Source organism: Staurois parvus, unplaced genomic scaffold, assembly GCF_062004578.1.
Source record: "Staurois parvus isolate SC_StPar_1 unplaced genomic scaffold, SC_StPar_1.0 ptg000644l, whole genome shotgun sequence".
Taxonomy (NCBI): domain Eukaryota; kingdom Metazoa; phylum Chordata; class Amphibia; order Anura; family Ranidae; genus Staurois; species Staurois parvus.
The window spans coordinates 1,606,942-1,625,948 of record NW_028318440.1 but is presented as its reverse complement, the minus strand read 5'-3'; the positions used below and the strand labels follow the sequence as shown (position 1 = coordinate 1,625,948).

Genomic DNA, 19,007 nt, shown 5'->3' with positions numbered 1-19,007 from the left:
AGGGGCAAAGAGGAGATGCATTGTAACCTCTAGCTCATACCCTCCACCCAAATTTTGGGTGGAGCAGTTCTTACACTGAAGAATTATCAACATACGTTTCAGAATAACATTCCAGCTAGCAAATGTTGCTGATTCATGCTATTTGGTTAAGGTATTAAATCACAACACCCACTTAAAATAGTTAGAGATGTAACATTAGTCAAGTATAGGAAAGCCAAGAACTAAACTTTATTACATAAGTTCTGCACAGGTGTTAAAGACTATGTGCTGCACTAGAGCAAGTTTCCACCATAGACATCATAGGGAAAACTGAATAGAAACCAAATGCTGTTTGTTCTGTGGGATGGAACAAGCTCTTTTGTACGAGTATTTGCAACTGGAACTGTGCCCATAAGATTAACCAGGTTTGGCTTACCTTGACAGAAAAATCTGCAGAAAGAGGACCAGCAATCCTGAGGATTTCTTTATCGGGAAATCTTTGGAAGTCAACAGTAGTGTTGTCCACAAGAAAAGATCCAGTGTTGCTGAGACTGTTTTCGCCCTTTAACCCTTGCAATGTTTTTGTTTCCAGGTCTGTAAGAGTATAAATTGCAATGAACTTATAGGACCCCCCAAGTAAATACAAAAATATTTTTACTCCCGTACTATTGCTTAAAATATACAATGCATCAACCCAATTATGTACGTCAATCATAAGCACTTTGAAGGTTAACTAGTACAAAGAGCAACTGTGATGTGCAATATTCATAACAACCAATCAGAATTTTTAACTGCAGCGCTTCTGGTAGACTGAAAGCTGATTTGATGACTGTTTATTGCTCTGCCCATTTTAAGAATAAACCCTTCTCTCTTTAGTAGAAAAAAAGACATAAACCTCTAAAAGCTTAGAGTTTCTGGACATAATGGTGTTGATTTGCTAAAGGAAAATAAACTGTTCTCTTTATCAGGGAATTTTTCCCAAAGCTTAGTGGATGAGGTGAAGCTCTGCTGACTTCCATCATCCAATCAGATTCAAGCAAAAATGTTGCTTTTTTTATTCTCCTTGCAGGTGATTGGGTATTCTTTGCAAAGTGAAATTGTAACACATTCACTAAGTCCGGGGGAAAATTCCCTTGTACAGGGTAAAGCCTATTGGCCTTTAGTAAAACAACCCCAATAAGACAGTTAATAGAAAACTAGGTGCTTGAGACGCATGGACCTTATCACTGGGTGACAATAAATCTAGCTGCCAGATTTCATATTGTTCATATTGTGTAGCAATCAAAGAAAATATGACAACACAATTTAGGGGTCATTTTAAAGAAGTGTATTCACTCTCTAAAAGATATTTGTCTTTGTTTAAGTAGACTTTTTATCAAGCATCAAAGTTTTTTATTAAAGTGATATTAAAGCTTTTTTTTTTTTATAACAAACATATCATACTTATCTGCTCTGTGCCATGGTTTTGCACAGAGCAGCCCTAAACCTCTTCTTCTTGGGTCCCCCACTGTTGCTCCTGGCTCCTCCCCTTGACCAGTTCCCTCAATAGCAAGCTGCTTGCTATGGGAGCACTGATGCATGCTTGCTCCTGAGCCCCGCTCTATGTATCTATAAGACATATAGAGCTGTGGCTTGGCCCCGTCCAAGTTCTCTCCTCATTGGCTCACTGGCTGTGATTAAGAGCACTGGAAGCCAATGGCTCCGGCTGCTGTGTCTCAGCCAGAGAGGAGAGAGAGAACAGTGACAGCTGAGGGTCCCATGCACATTGCTGGATCGAGAGGGGGTTCAGATAAGTATGGGGGGGGTGGTGAGGAAGCAGCACACAGAAGGTTTTTTACCTTCAGGCACAGAATGCATGAAGGTAAAAAACCTTCAGCCTTTACAAGCTCTTTAAATGTGTAACAATCTCACAACTGAAAAAAGAAAACCTTCCTGTGGGAGAATATTTATGACCTATTCCTTATTGTTCTCTATTGGCTGAACAAAGATAAAACAGAGATGTATTACTCTACAGTAATTAAAGGGGAGATTGGTTAATATGTATTGTACAATTATGGTGTGTGCTGCTTAAAAAGAATTAACAAAGATAGCGATGATTTGGAAATGAAAAATCTAATTTAAGGGGTTCTGGCTAGGTCAAAGCAAACCTGTGTTTCACCTGAGCAGGGTAAATCAACAGATTGTTTTGATACTTGCCCTCTAGCACTGACTTACCTTTGCTTTTGCCCTCTGCCACTCCTTGAAATAAGAAACACTCAGTGCAGGAGTAATAATGGATAACTGCCAATCACTTCTTAGTATTCTCCAGTTTATTCAAAACAATAAAAAATACCTTCTAATTAATGATTTTAATTATTGCCTTTTTTCACATGATGTTATTCTGTCTTTAGTTGAAAAGCATTTTCCATTTGTTTTATTATGTGCTGAAAACCCATTTATTTTATGACTTACAGTTAATAAAAAGGTATTTTACTTTGTTGTGTATTTATGACGTTAAGAGTTTTAGAGTCCTATTAAAAAAAGTAAAGCGCTTTTTGTTTTGAAGTAAATCCAAAGGGTATCGTTGGTTCTTTTGACCCTTTTTATAAAGCTGTAAAATTGCATGCATAAAAATCAAACCTAAACAGATTAATTCCCAGTCTAATCCATTTTAGTAGATGTATGCAAAGTTATGTATTGCTACTTCTGTAATGTTCAAGGAGCAGTGGCACTTATTAGATTTATTTTAACCAAAATAAATACAATTATGGCATACGTTCAGTTTAAAGTGTAACTACACTGCATCTGAGCACCACAAACCAAAAACACTATTTATTTCATGTTTAATTTACAAAGCAAAATCATCCATCCATCCATGTCTCCATGCTTTATTTTCCTGAGAAATCACTCTGAAAAATGAACCCCCTAGCACTTCTGACTGTGAGTAAGGGCAGATGACTCATGTAGCATTTACTTCCTGGATTCCACCTTCCCTTAGCTCAGGCAAACAAGTAGGAAGGTGTGCTTAGCTGAGAAAACCCCTCCTCCCCTTTTCCCTCCCCCCCTCCTGATGACTGCTGGGATGTATGACATCATTTGCCTAGGCCTGGAAACCAGGAAGTAACTGCAGAAATGTAAAAAAAAACGAAAAAGTCTACAAATGTAAATATAAAATACTAATGATAGCAGCATTATCTTTAAAGGCAAATGCATACTATACACCTGCTAAATCGCAGTGCAGCTGTGGCGAATCACTTATCCAGTCACTCTGTGTTGCCGGCTGTGCTAGGGGGTAGTGCGGTGTGTGTATAAGCACACCACACAGCCCCCTTTTTAAAGTTTTTTTAAATTTTTGTACAAGCTTTGTTTGATGCGTAAAAAATGTACACGTCATTCGCTGCAATGTGGGACAGCACGATGCACTGCCTGACACTGCAGTGCAATTCGGGCCAGTACACTGTGATAAAATGCAGCATGTCACCAGCTTGTCACAATGGGATTGATTTACTAACACTGGAGTGTGCAAAATCTGGTGCTGCTGAGCATGGTAGCCAATCAGCTTCCATGTGTTTTTTTTCAGAGCTGAAGCCCTGTTTCACACTGACATGAGATTTGACAGTTTCAAATCACATGACAAGTTGCAACTTATTGTTTGCAGCGGAACCGTTCAAATTGGTGCGACTCTGACTTTGAAAGTAGCTCCTGCACTCCTTTTTGTGATTTCAGGTGTGACTTGCAGAGACATCTGTGCATGAAGTCGCACAAATGTCTTCCAAGTCACCAAAGGAGTTGCAGTTGCATGACGCAGACTACCAAAGTAGGTAATAACCACCCAATCAATTTAGCTCATATATAAAACAACATATTTTTATTAATCCCAATTCGGGAGAAAAAAGTGATATCCGTAGATGGCGACACATACAACCACTGAACACATAATTAAAAACAGTGAAAGATAAGCTATCCAGATTGCAATATGTAAATTACAGTGGTAATCACATTAGACTGGTATGAGATTCTGTACAGCGCTGATACGTTTCATGAGAAACTATAATATAGCAAATAAATCATGACATAGCTCAAATAACAAAATTGCTATGCATATTGATTGTTGAGAGGAAATGCAATTTGTATGACTTGACACATGTCATGACGTATAAATTGTCTCCGATGTGTGGGAACAATAGATTGTAGTTCAATAAACATGAATAAAAGTTGATTCAATGTCCAATACTGGGATGCGATGAGATGTCATAATGGAATTATACAGTGTTGAAATGGTTTCATACTGTCCCATGTAGTTTCCAATCATATGTATTGTGGATCATGAAAACAAAGTTGTATAAATCAGATGATATATCGTTAAGAAGTATAATGTTATCCCATATGCAGGTATTACTCCAGGGAGGCCATAAAAGAGCATAAAATTCAGCGAAGAGATAAAGGGTAAACGTCAGGTGTGGTGTGTAGCAGCATGTAATGATAGTTGGTAATACACCACACTCACCACTGTCGGGTCATCAAGAGTCCAAAACAGCTCCAGATTTTGAGGCTCTCCATATGCTGTAGCCTCTATAACCTTGTAATGGGTTGATGACGAATAATTAGCACGGTCCCCACCAGGACAAGGATCAGACTTCATGTTGTAGATTGCATGGTGTACAGTGTTCCAAACGGATCGGGAAACATATCAAGTGTTATTTGACCTAATTCATGATTTATTTGCTTCATTATAGTTTCTCATGAAACGTATCAGAGGCAGAGTTGTACAAAATCTCATACCAGTCTAATGTGATTACCACTGTAATTTACATATTGCAATCTGGGTTACTTATCTTTAACTGTTTTTAATTATGTGTTCAGTGGTTGTATGTGTAGCCATCTACGGATATCACTTTTTTCTCCCGAAATGGGATTATTAAAAATATATGGTTTTATATATGAGCTAAATTGCTTGGGTGGTTATTACCTACTTTGGTAGTTTGTGTCATGCAACTACAACTCCTTTGGTTTCCAAATTTAGTTAGGTTAACCCCTTCACGCTGGATCGTCCCGGCGTGAAGAGGAGTTCCTGCGCTGGGAGGTGGGCGGGATGGGGCGTGGCATAGTGTCATTTGGCCGCCGTGACCTCACGGCTGGTCACATGATCGGGAAAGGTCCCGATCGAAAGAGCGGACCGGGACCTTTCTGTGAGTACATCACATGTGTGCTGGGAGCACGCAGGGCGCGCGCTCTCAGCACGTATGTTTTTTGCTATATGAACGCAAATGTGCGGCTGCTCGGCGTCTAGGCCCAGACGCTGGGAGGCAGCACATTTGCGTGCGGCTGGCGTGAAGGGGTTAACACCGAAACCGTTTAAATAAGGTGCGTTCTTTGAGCTCAATATTAGGCTACCCCGCCTATATTTTTGTGGTAATCTTACATTTTTGATTGTCTTTTAAGTCACACCTGAAGACGCACTGACATGCAACTTTGAAATCCTGAAACTTCAAGTGAAGTTGCACGATTTTAAAGTCGGATCCAGAGTGAACCTGAGCTAACTAACCAAGCTAAAGTTAGAAGCTGATTGGCTACCATGCACAGTGGCACCAGATTTTGCCCTCTCCAGTTTTAGTAAATCAACTCCAATGTAACGTTGTCCTCCTAACCCTCCAGGAACTCCTAAATACTCCAAAACCACAAGACGTGGTTTAAAACTAGTGGTTACTAGGAAGGACTACCACAGTGTAGCTCATAAATTCATGTATTATATCAAACAACAATTTATTAGAAAAATAAGGCTATCCCAACCCTTATCCATGTTAAAAAAGGAAAAAAGTTATCAATAGGAAACACTCACACCTGTCCAGTCTTTTATATCTGCTAGGAGTTTAATGCATAATGCTTTATAGCAAATCAATAAATCTATATTTCCTTCCAACAAGCAAACAGATTTGGAGATATTTCTTTTTTTTATGAATATATATGTACATCTGTTAGAATGTCTTTCACTACTAACATCTGTGCAGCACTATCTGTGGCACTCTGAGGCTCATAGTTTGAGGCTGCATCTATTCTCCAAAAATTTGGCTATTCTACTGTGTTTTCTGAATCAGCAGATTATTTTTACTGAACTAAAGGAAAACAGATGTTTTCAACCAGCCTGATTTGAAGAACTTTACCAAAAGAAATATTGTGCTACTGGAACTAGCAAGCAATCAAGTGTGATTTCATGTCCTAGCCTGGAACAGAAAAGTGACAGCAGGATCTGATTGGTTTCTTTAGGCAAGACCTAAACTCTTCTCTTTCAGGTTTTAGACAACCTGTAATGACCTATGCACATAATGATTTTATCTGTTCAACTGTTGAATCAACATCAGCAAACTTCACAATCAGGCATTGGTGACTGTTAACGTCAATTAATGTATTAACTACACTCAATTAAACTCATAACACTAACAAAATTTGTATTTTATTAGAGTATTTTTAGTTTTGTGTAGGGAAGAGTTAGAAACTTTGTATTGGTGTCTGTGTCCTTGCTGGCAATATGTCTCCCCACTTCTTGTCCCCTTGGTCACTTTGACAAGAAAATAACAGGAAATCTCAAACAGCAGCAAGGGGTTAGAACCCCTGTTATGTTTTTATTGGAGTCTGTGGGGGGACTTTATTTTGAGGTCTCACCCTGTATGTTGGGGCGTGACACAGTTATTGGGACATAAATTGAACAGAAATGTTAGTTTCTAACCAGGTTTCTAACCAAACTGAGCAGCCAAAGGACCGGGGAGGTGGGGAGAGTGTGTGTGTAATGGGATGGTGGGTGGTCATTCGTGGGGGCAGTTGGTGATGGGATGATCTCGCAGTCTGGGTCCTCTGCAATGTGATGTAAAGGGGCACTGTGATATAAAAGGGGGCTGCACTCTAAAGGGGCACTGTTTTGATTACAGTGCCCCTTTACAGTGCAGTTCCCCTTACATTATAGTGCCCCTAGCAATCACAGAATCACAGCCCCCCCCATCACAGTGCCCCTTGCAGTTATGCCCCCTTTTTCTCTCTAATCAGAGTGCTGCCTTTTACTTTCTGCCTCCCCTGCACAGTTCTACCTTTGGCAAAGAGACACCCTCATATATTCAGCAAAGGAACATCCTAATCCAGTAAAGAGAAATCCCCATCTAGAAAGGAGGCATCCCCATCTAGAAAAGAGACATCCCCATCCAGCAAAGATACATCCCAGTCCAGCAAAGATACATCCCAGTCCAGCAAAGATACATCCCAGTCCAGCAAAGAGACATCCCAATCCAGCAGAAAGACATCCCAATCCAGCAGAGAGACATACCCACATAACAAAGAGACAATCCAATCCAGCAAACAGACATCCCCATATAGCAACGAGACAGCCCAGTTCAGCAACGAAACAGCCCAATTCAGCAACAGGACATCCCCATACAACAAGGAGACATCCCAATCCAACAAAAGACAGCCCCATCCACCAAAGAGACAGTCCCATATAGCAAAGAGATGGCCCAATCCAGCAGAGAGACATACCCACATAGCAAAGAGACAACCCAATCCAGCAAAGAGACATCCCCATATAGCAAAGAGAAAGCCCAATTCAGCAATGGGACAGCCTAATTCAGCAACGAGACAGCCCAATCAAGCAAAGAGACAGTTCCATATAGCAAATAGACAGCCCAATCCAGTGCAGAGACAGCCCCATTGATCAAAGAGACAGCTCCATATAGCAAAGAGACATCCCAGCCCAGCAAAGAGACAGCTCCACATAGCAAAGAGACGGCCCGATGCAGCAAAGAGACAGCCTAATCAACCAAAAAACAGCTCCATAGCGCAAAGAGACAACCTAATTCAGCGCAGAGACAGCCCCATCCATCAAAGAGACAGCTCCATATAGCAAGGAGATGGCCCAATCCAGCAAAGAGACAGCCTAATCCAAAAAAGAGACAGCCCAGTCCAGCAATGAGACAGCTCCATATTGCAAAGAGATGGCCCAATCCAGCAAAGAGACAGCTGAATCCAGCAAAGAGACATCCCAATCCAGCAAAGAGACAGCTCCATTTAGCAAAGAGACAGCCCAATCCAGCACGGAGACAGCCCCATCCATCAAAGAGACAACTCTATATAATAAGGAGATGGCCCAATCCAGCAAAAAGACAGCCCAATCCAGCAAAGAGACAGCTCCATATAGCAAAGAGACAGCCCAATCCAGCAGAGACAGCCCAATCCAGCAAAGAGACAGCCCAATCCAGCAAAGAGACAGCTCTATATAGCAAATAGATGGCCCAATACAGAAAAGAGACAGCCTTATCTAGCAAAGAGACAGCCCAATCCAGCAAAGAGACAGCCTAATCTAAAAAAAGAGACAGCCCAGTCCAGCAAAGAGACAGCTCCATATAGCAAAGAGATGGCCCAATCCAGCAAAGAGACAGATGAATCCAGCAAAGAAAGATCCCAATCCAGCAAAGAGACAGCTCCATATAGCAAAGAGACAGCCCAATCCAGTGCAGGGACAGCCCTATCCATCAAAAATACAGCTCCATATAGCAAGGAGATGGCCCAATCCAGCAAAGAGACAGTCCAATCCAGCAAAGAGACAGCCCAGTCCAGCAAAGAGACAGCTCCACATAGCAAAGAGACAGTCCAATCCAGCAGAGAGACAGCCTAATCAAGCAAAGAGACAGCCCAGTCCAGAAAAGAGACATCTCCATATAGCAAAGAGACAGCCCAATCCAGCAAAGAGACAGCTGAATCCAGCAAAGAAACATCCCAATCCAGCAAAGAGACAGCTCCATATAGCAAAGAGACAGCCCAGTCCAGCAAAGAGACAGCTCCATATAGCAAAGAGACAGCCCAGTCCAGCAAAGAGACAGCTCCACATAGCAAAGAGATGGCCCAATCCAGCAAAGAGAGAGCCCTATCGATCAAAGAGACAGCTCTACATAGCAAAGAGATAGCCCATTCCAGCAAAGAGACAGCCTAATCAAGCAAAGAGACAGCCCAGTCCAGCAAAGAGACAGCTCCATATAGCAAAGAGACATCCCGATCCAGCAAAGAGACAGCCCAATCCAGTGCAGAGACAGCTCCATTAATCAAAGAGACCGCTCCATATAGCAAAGAGACAGCCCAATCCAGCAAAGAGACAGCTGCATATAGCAAAGAGACAGCCCAATCCAGTGTAGATACAGCCCCATCGATCAAAGAAAAAGCTCCATATAGGAAGTAGATGGCTCAATCCAGCAAAAAGACAGCCTGAGCCACCCCCCCCCCCCCACAAACACACACCACTGCTACAGAGCGGGATGTGTGGCTGCACTGCACTCACCTTTCTCCACTGTGCAACTGTCACGGTTAGGTGAGATACCGCTGTGGTCAGTGCAGTGTATTTCCAGCAGCCAGCCTGAGAGGTGTGTCCCGTGCTAGCAGGTCCCCTTCTGCACCTCGTAGTTTGCCAGAACCAGCCCTGCTGTAGGCATGGCAGCACAGCGGAAGGCGAGCAGTGGCCGTGGTCTGTGTTAACCCTGTTCTGACTGCGGTCGCCTCTTACCTCCCACTGCGTGGCCCAGTCATCCACAGACTGCATTTCCTAGGACAAATGCCCAATGCCCTTTAGTAAACAAAAAACCTGGCCATAGATGTATTGAAATGTGGCTGTTTCAGCAGTGACCGGACGAATTTTGATCCGTATATGGCCATTCCCACACAAAACAAGTGGATCAAATGAATATTGGAAAATTCTTATTGATTAGTGGGGTGTAGCCAATTGGCTGCAACGCTGATCAGTGTATTCTGACAGTAGAAGAGTCCCCACTGTCAGAATACAATAGCACAGCAGGGAGGATTGCTCCATCCATCTAACTTGAGTTGATGGGGGAATGTAAGATCAAGACAACTTACTGTTGCTCAACCCAGGGTAACATGAACCTTGTGCAGACTTTTGGTTCTCACTGCCGGTTCCTGTCAGACAGTCTTCATGTGTGCATATACAAAGCACCCACACTGCAGATCGCATATGCTCTTTATTATCACAGTTAAGTTACAGGTTGCAGTCCCAACACTTATGCATTTCAGCCCTTTATTGGCCTTAGTTATGTTTTGGATGGAGGAATCCATTTGTTTTTTTTTATCACCTGTTGGCTGAATGAAAAAGAAAATTATGGCCTGCCTAAGTGGAGCACTTATGAAGAATATTTTTTTTTTTAATCACAATCATATGTTTTTTTTTAGTTTTATCATAATTTTAACATTTTACTTATAATCATACTACAGCTATAACTTAGTATAATTTGTTCTCTTCTATTTTACTGTATTTTTCTTCACAGTGGTTAGTTACCTACTCAGTACTATTTGTTAAATAGAGTTTTCATAAATCCTGAGTTTTTCCTTGCAGCTATCTGAGAGAATCAAGTGATTACAAGGTGCTAATCTCTACAAAATGTTCTGTTTTAGAAGGCCAAATGTAAATGAATGTATAAATCAAACAGCTGCCATTAGCAGATACACTAAACCTACGTTTCATACAGTGCCAAAAGGCAGTTTTCAGGGAAAAAATCAACAGTCACCACTTTCCTCCCTCCCGTCATTTAGCTCGTTTTATGACTGAATTCAGTAGGACAGATCTGCCTAGAGAAAGTCCATTTAACCATGATTTTTTTTTTCCTCTGCTAGTAATTACGTTAAAAAAGTAAACACAGAATCGTTTTCAGCAAAATATTGTCACCAAGCAGCACTCTGATGAAGTGCCGTACAGGGCTAACTTCCATATGGTGTGCAGCCCCCTGAGGGTTAGAATTTCCTGTTTCTACAAGTCATTTCCTTCCTGCTTGAAATTTGGCAGAAAAGGTAACAGTAGCATCAAGTATTTGGAGAAAAAGTTTTTTGTCTTTTCAAGTTTTGGTTTGTCCTCCTGTATTTTACTCCTATGAAATGGGTATTACAGAGTGCTGAATGAATAGTTTCTTGTTACTGAAGTTATAATTACATAATCACTTCCACCAGCATTAATAAGGTAGGAGTATCTTGTGACTTGGAGGTATACTGAGAGTTTGTCTTTTAAATTCATGTTGAAAATTAACAATTTGTTACTGTTTAGATCAATGATATAGTTGCCACCTATCAACATGTTTTACTTACGAACTCATGTAAAAAAAAATATATATAAAATAATAATAATAATTAAAAAAAAAAAAAAAAATATATATATATATATATATATATATATAGCACATTTAGAACCAAAAACAGGCACAGGCTGACCCGGGGGGTATAAATGGCACCTACTTTAGGCACTGTGGTAAAGAGGGCCAGTTGGGGAGGGAGACTCCTCTGCCTCTCCTTTCTCCTGAGCTCTGAAAGACCAATCTTTCAACATACAGATCAGATTAATTTCTTGTTGTAATTAATAGGGTGCTGTCCCTGCAATTTATCAGAAATTCCTAATAAACAGAGTTGAGAGGATAGCTGTCACATGAACACTACAGCTCTGTTGTTTACACTGGGGAAGCTGATCTTCCAGTGTAATCTACACTGCTAAGTTGTCAATGAGAAAACTCTGTCCTGCTCTTCATGCATTAATGGCTAAAAACTACAGTTATAGTCTGTATTCATAAATTAGAGTTCTGTATGAATTGTAAACCGATTAAAAATAAAGACTTAATTGGTTCAAATTGCTTTTTTAACGCCTTCATCACCTTCTTCCTTTAGCTTTTGTTTGCATTTTTCTTACTGTTAATATGTAACACTGAACATGTTTGTTTTGTAGCACTGCATTAAATTGCTTTGTGCCAGAAACAAGATTGAAGGGAAAAATCACAGAATAAAGTTTCCCTTTGAATGAGTTATAAGATACATTAGTTCCTTGATGGAAGAAGGACTTTTGGATGTAGTTATCCTACAACGAAGATACGTGTCATGCTCTACAGTTGGTATTCCTCAAGAATGGGAATAAAAACAAGTTGAAGTTTGGCAAAACCAACAAATCAGATTTCCAGTTATTTTTCTGGTTCAGAACTGAGGAAGGGTAAGTGACTTCTTACTATGCCAAATATCTTTACTTTTCCTTCCTTTAAAAAACAACCAATATAGTATTACCTCAGAAGCGCTGAGAAGCATTAGTAAAGCAGTAAAAAGTATCTTTCATCCTTGGCCATACAAAATATGTGTAATACTGAAATAAAATATTTTTACTGACAAAAAACGATTTACCTGATAAACTTAAAAGTTGTTCTATTAAACGTATATAAAAGTATAAGCAAACAATTAATTAAGTAGTTAAAGTCCATATTTTTAAATAGTCTCTGAAAATTTTGTAATTCCTTTCAGTCAGTTTTGTAATCCAGAAACCCTGCCTGCCACTGCACCTGTCTGACAATTCATTTTTCTCTAATGCCATCAAGACAATACAGCTTGGTCAAGACTGTTAGTGAAGGAGCAGTAACTCAGAGATTGGGTCATCTCCATGTTCTTTCCTTCAGGCACTCCATTTGTTATTTCCACACATATCAGGCAATGCAGTGAAACCTGAAAACTTGATTGGCTTAGAATGCTTCTCCTTCATTTTCCAGTCTCAGTACAGAGTATTACAGGTGGTTAGCACAAAGAAACACTTTATTTTATGCGTGCCTATGTCTACACTGAACTACTGCCATGTAAAAAAATTCAATAATGCCTCTCTCACCATACTCCTGAGCAATCTCTACCTTGTTTTTAAATAACATAATCCACATATGCATGGTTAATAATATTTTATATATTGTTTGAAGAAATAAATAACATGACTGATGGTTTTCTGTGTATGTGCTTTCAAGACAGTTTTAACAACAAAAGCCTTACACGACAAAGCTACAAAGCTTCACATGACTTCTAATACCATAAATGATATTCATGCTAAAGAGCTCGGATGATTTGTCAATCATATCAGTGAAAAGAGTCTTCTTTATCTGGCAATGTTGGGAAGGGAAAATTTTCAAAGTTATTAAAAGTAAGTTTACTTACACAGGTGATCAGGTCCTTTAAGCACCAGTCGTATATGTCTACTGCCATATGGAATAACAACCACCGTATCATCCACTGGAATAAAAAAAAAAAAATCAGTCAACATTTTAGAATAATATTCTTTTTAGGAAATGAACAAACATGCTATGATAATAATAATTATTAATAGAAATGGTAAGATGTCAAATGTTGTTAACTTTAAATGGTTACAAAGATGTTCTTGTTCTTTCACAATATTAATCACTTTCTCAAAAAAAAAAAAAATACACTCAGGCAGTCTGGTACTCCTATTAAGAAGCCTTTTGTCAGGCACCCATGTGTATGAGCACTAGGATTGTTTCCATAGTTACATATATAGTTACATAGTTAGTCTGGCTGAAAACAGACAAAAGTCCATGAAGTTCAACCAAAAAAAAATTATAATCCTATACCCTCAGTTGATCCAGAGGAAGACAAAAAACCCTAGCAAACCATGATGTAATTTGCTCCTGAAGGGGAAAAAATACCTTCCTGATCCCCCAAGAGAGAATTGGATATTCCCTGGATCAACTTTACCTATAAATGTTAGCATCCAGTTAAATTATGTGTATCTATGAAAGAACCCAGGCCTTTTTTAAAGCAATCCAGTGAACTGGCAAGAACAAACTATTGAGGGAGTCTATTCCACATTTTCACAGCTCTTACTGTGAAGAAACCTTTCCATATTTGGAGATTAAATCTCTTTTCCTCCAGATGTAAAGAGTGCCCCCTTGTCCTCTGTGATGACCTAAGGGTGAATAGCTACACCGAGTTCACTATATGAACCACTGATGTATTTATACATGTTGATCATATCCCCCCTTAATCTCCTCTTCTCAAGAGAGAATACATTCAGTTCCTCTAATCTTTCCTCATAGCTGATCTCCTCCATGCCTCTTATCAGTTTGGTTGCCCTTCTCTACACTTTCTCCAGTTCCCCAATGTTCTTTTTGTGAATTGGTACCCAAAACTGAACTGTATATTCCAGATGAGGTCTTACTAATGATTTGTACAGGGGTAAAATGATATCTCTCTCTCTGGAGTCTATAACTCTTTTAATACAAGAAAGGATTTTGCTCACTTTAGAAACCGCAGCTTGGCATTGCATGCCATTATTAAGCCTATGATCTACTACAACCCCCAGATCCTTCTCCACCATTGATTCCCCCAGTTGTACTCCCCCTAGTATGTATGATGCATGCATATTCTTATCCCCCAAGTGCATAACCTTAAATTTATCAACATTAAACCTCATTTGCTACATAGTTGCAAAGCATGGTGTCATCTGCAAAGACTGAAATGGTATTTTTAACCCCAGACCCTATATTGTTTATAAATATATTAAAAAGTAAGGGTCCCAACACTGAACCTTGGGGTACACCACTGACAACCCTAGACCATTCACAGTATGAATCATTAACCACTACTCTCTGAATACGATCTTTTAGCCAGTTTTCTATCCATTTACATACAGATTTTTCCAAGCCTGTAGACTTTACCTTGCACATTAGCCATGTGTGGGGAACTGTTCCACACATATGATATACAGTACTTTCCTTACCATCTTACTGTATTGAGATGTTCAGGCTCTCTAGAGGCTGTGTAGGAGCTATAAGACTGTTCAGACCTATACCAAATGTTTTCCTCAGCACTCTTCTATATTAAGACATTCAGGCTCCCAATTGGCACCCATGTGTTTGAGCTTTAAAATTGTTCCCATCCATGGAAAATACTTTCCTCACCACCCTTGAGTGTATGACCTCTAAGACTGTTCCCAACTATAGCAAATGCTTTCCTCAGCATTGTTCATTATTGAGACATTCAGGCTCTCTAGCAGCACTCATGTATGAGCTCTAAAACTGTTTCCACCTATAGCAAATGCTTTTCCTCAACACCCTTCTGTATTGTGAAACACAGGCTCACTAGAAACACTCTTATGAATAATCTCTATGACTGTATCCAACCCATAGAAAAAAATGTCCTCTTACCCTTCTGCATCGAGACATTCAGGCTCTCAATCTAGAGGCATTCATATGCATTAGTTCTAAATTTGTACCCACCCACAGAAAATACTTTCCTCATCACTCTACACACCTATTGAAAATACTTTCCTCAGCTCACTTTTTTACTGAGACATACAGGCTCCTGTGCTCATGTGTGTGAGTTACAAGACTATTCCCACCCATAGCAAATGCTTTCTTGCAGTACCCTTCTGTATTGAGACATTCAGGCTCATTAGATGCACTCATGTGTATGAGCTGTAAAACTGTTTCCACCTACTGTATGTGAAATAAGAAGAAGTCCTAATAACTTCCCTGGGCATTGACACAGAGGCAGGAGGAAAAATAAATTAATAAAGGCAAAAGAAGCGAGCGCACAGACTAACACAAAGCAGCTAGCATAAAAGTATGAACCCCTATATCCTCAAAAACATGAAAAAAATGTAAAATGCAGCGCTGTACAATAGTAAAAAACAAGGTGCTAGTAAATAAAGTGACAATAGTGACAGACTCAAAGTGAGGCGCTGTAAAAATAAAGTGAATAGTATTGCATGTGTCACGCTAAATAACAGCGAGTAAGTGATATCTAAAAGTTAATACAAAGTGACAATAGTGAACAGTCCAATAAATGAATGAGATCATCCAGATGAATCCACACGTTTCATGCGCATGCACGTTATCAAAGACATATCCCTTTGAGTCTGTCACTATTGTCACTTTATTTACTAGCACCTTGTTTTTTAATATTGTACAGCGCTGCATTTTATGTTTTTTTCAGGCGGAAAAAGAAAAGCAACATGAGGATGAATCTGAAGCCAGAATACCACAGCTCACTCTACAAAGCAAAGCTACAGAACTAAAAACATTTTTATACATAGCCCTTCTCCATTGTCCTTCACTTGCAATATTATTAGTTGTTGAGCTGAGATTTTCTGAGCTTGGCCCATCAAAAAGGGAATTGGTACCTTTCTTAATTCTTTTTTGTCAAACTTTCTTTAACCTAGTTTATATTAGTTGCTGATAAAAGATGTCAAAATTTAGCAGCCTAATTCAAAATTTAGTTTTATGTGTAAATAGCAACATAGTTGCAGAAATGATTTTTCTACAGTGCTGAATAATGCAGTCATAAAAAAATTGTTCAATTTAGAATGTCTAGAAGTACATCCAATAATAACAGTGATTAACATTCATAATAACCTTTGCGCCTACTGTATCACATTACATGCCTTCCATCCAGACCTTTCTTATGTAACTGCATTAAATACTGGCATTTCCTAGTATTGGACCTATACTGGATGACTATATTTAGAGTGTCAGCAGTGAGCCTGATTCTGGAATGCTTCCTGTGTTCCAGAACCTGCCCAGGAAAGTTCCTTGGGAAGGAAGACTATTGATTGGTTGCTATGTTCAACTAGTTGCTCATGTTCTTCAGCTGTGTCGGTGAGGCCTAGACATAGAATTATGGGTTTGATATTACCCTTAGGCAGATGGAGTAGCTGAGAAATGATTGTGAGTTCAACGGCCTCACCTGACCTGTGATAGGGTTCCTGCCTTTGGATTTGCCTCTGGACAGTCCAATGCTGTCCACAATCAATGCAAAGAGACCAGAAGAAAAAACAACAGGAAGGTTCCACAATGTCAATGTGGAATTCCAGGTTCACGTGAAACCAGTAATGCTGAGACAAGCGCATTGGCACTTGGTCTTGCAGCCTCTGTCCAGTGTCTGATCAGACACTGGCTGGCAGAAGGAGGTGGGTGCAGGCAGCTATTTGTTGCGAGGAGTCCAATTGGGACACCTCACAGTTCAATCATTAGAGCTGTTACACTGTCCTTCTGATACCCCGAACAGACGTCCAGGTATCAGAGGGAAAGAAGTGCAGACTCCACAGTGCTCTGTAATCGTGGGGAGCTAGCATTAATTCCATAGTGATGACAAACTCTGGTGCATGCTAACCTTATATGAAGCAAGAACTGCCCAGGAAAGTAGTGAATTTTTTTTGTACCCCTCAAGACCACCAGGCAATATAAGAAGCACGTTTCTCACTAGACTGCTAGGGATTTTTTTTTGGAGGGAGGGGGGGCAGGGGCTAGGAAAGATAGGACATAATGGTCCATATGATTCCTGATGGTGGTCCTGGTTCCGGATGAGCAGGGACAGGATGGGGGCACACTATCCTTCCTAAGAATCCTCCTCATTGGGCTCAGACTGATCTGGCTCCACTGCTCTTTCGGAGACAGACGTTGTCAGTGTATTAGGACCTGATCCACTCTACATCATTGCATAAAACTGTGAGAGTTCCCAGCTGAGTGTCTTCCCGCTGGGCTGTTTGTGTCTTTGAGCAGTTTCTTCAATACAAGTTTTGTCAACTGCAACCAGACTCAATGTAATTTAACGTCACTGCACCACGCTGCACTCACCCACAAGCCAAATATAGCTCCTCCCACTCCCATCATGCTCCAGTTTTGTGGAAAAAAGGAGTGAATCATAAAGACAGAGGGGTGGGACCTGTGTTTCCCATTGAACTCCAGGAAAATTATTTTACGGTAAGTTTTCTTTATCATTCATTAATTAAAGGGCACAGGGTAATTCTGAGGGATATCCAACAGCAGTACAACTGAGGAATGGGCAACACAGCAAATACAACTCTAACGAGCTCTCCAAAGCAACAGTTTACCACTGGATTAGCTTGCAGCCCAAAAATGTACTATGCTTGCTGAGGGGGTACCCAGAGGAAGAAAACTGGACAGCGCCAGTGCAGGACAGCCAAAGAGAAGGTATGTGAGCGCTCTGTGCAATAAGGTTGCACAGAGCAACCTTCCAGTGCTGTGCTATCCACAATCAATGCAAAGATACCAGCACAGGAAAAACAACAGGAAGGTTCCGCAATGTCAATGTGGAATTCCATGTTCACATAAAACCAGTAATGCTGAGACAAGCGCATTGGCACTTGGGAGTAGGATCCCTCCTGCAGAAGATGATCGAGTGCACAGATGGGAAGGGGGGTGCAGTTTGGTGTCTCTGTCCTGGGCACTGGTTGACCTCGTACAGGCAATAATACTGTGCATGTCCACTAAATAATATGTATACATATGTATCCGAAAACGGTACCACAAGGTACACCGCTTCATTCAAAGGCTTTCCCTTGTCATACAAAACTTACAAAGTTCACACAAACAAGGATGTGGTTAAGACAAACATTTTTTTCTTTCTTTTTTTAACTTTGCTGAAATGTGGAGATATATAGTGATCACATGAGGAAATAACATAATTAAAAACATCTTTCAAAAAATGCTCTGACACTAAAAGGTCAAGAGTCGTGATATAACCACTGCTATTGCTTTCTGATTTAAATTTATATATGCTTTTATTTACAAGACTCCCTAAAGATTTAAATTGCTGTGCAGAGTTGTACAGATTGCATTTTATTTTCCAAGTATGACATTCTTTTTTACACTTTCCTGTACGTTCCAGCTCCTGCATTTGTCTTAAATTAAGAAAACATAAAAATATCTGCTCACAAGGTTAACATTAGATGCGATGTGAAAATGAAGCAGGCCATTCAGTTCTTCCAGTGTTAGATGAAGTCAAGCTTGAACGAGGAAAAAAATAAAAGCTTAAAAGGTTCCTCTGTCTATGAAGAGACTAAGGATGTTATATTTAGTGCATAAATAATGATCTTATCTGTGGGATCCAATCCAAAACCTGTCAGCATTCCTAAAGAAAAGATTCTATTCATGAGCATATGGAGCTTGTGAGTCTTTTGATATGGTGTTCCATACACACTGCTCACACATTTGGCAATGATGGTGGTGGTCAGCAACTCCTCTCCCCACATCCTTTATTATTTACCTATGTAATATTCGAGCAACACAATGATTTGGAGATAACCTCAAATAGTTAAAGAGAACATTGTGAACTTGTGAACTGCTATGAACTTTACATGTGCAGCTCAAGGAATGCAATTTTAATTTTGACTTTGACTGCTACTGCAACCGCTGCTAATAACAGTAATAATAATAAGTCAGTCATGCAGTCTCATTTATTAAACA

General features: G+C 40.0%; 1 protein-coding gene across 2 annotated transcripts in view; it reads right to left on the bottom strand.

Annotated features, from left to right (window-relative positions):
- Window positions 1–19,007, bottom strand: part of ADAMTSL1 (ADAMTS like 1) — a 453,013-nt gene that overhangs the window by 233,914 nt on the left and 200,092 nt on the right. For both annotated transcript variants that reach the window (XM_089693959.1, XM_089693958.1), the window contains exons 6-7: window positions 12,940–13,014; window positions 416–573 (exon numbers count right to left, since the gene is read on the bottom strand). In XM_089693959.1, the coding sequence (XP_089550085.1) occupies window positions 416–573; window positions 12,940–13,014 (233 nt within the window). The remainder of the gene's footprint in view (window positions 1–415; window positions 574–12,939; window positions 13,015–19,007) is intronic.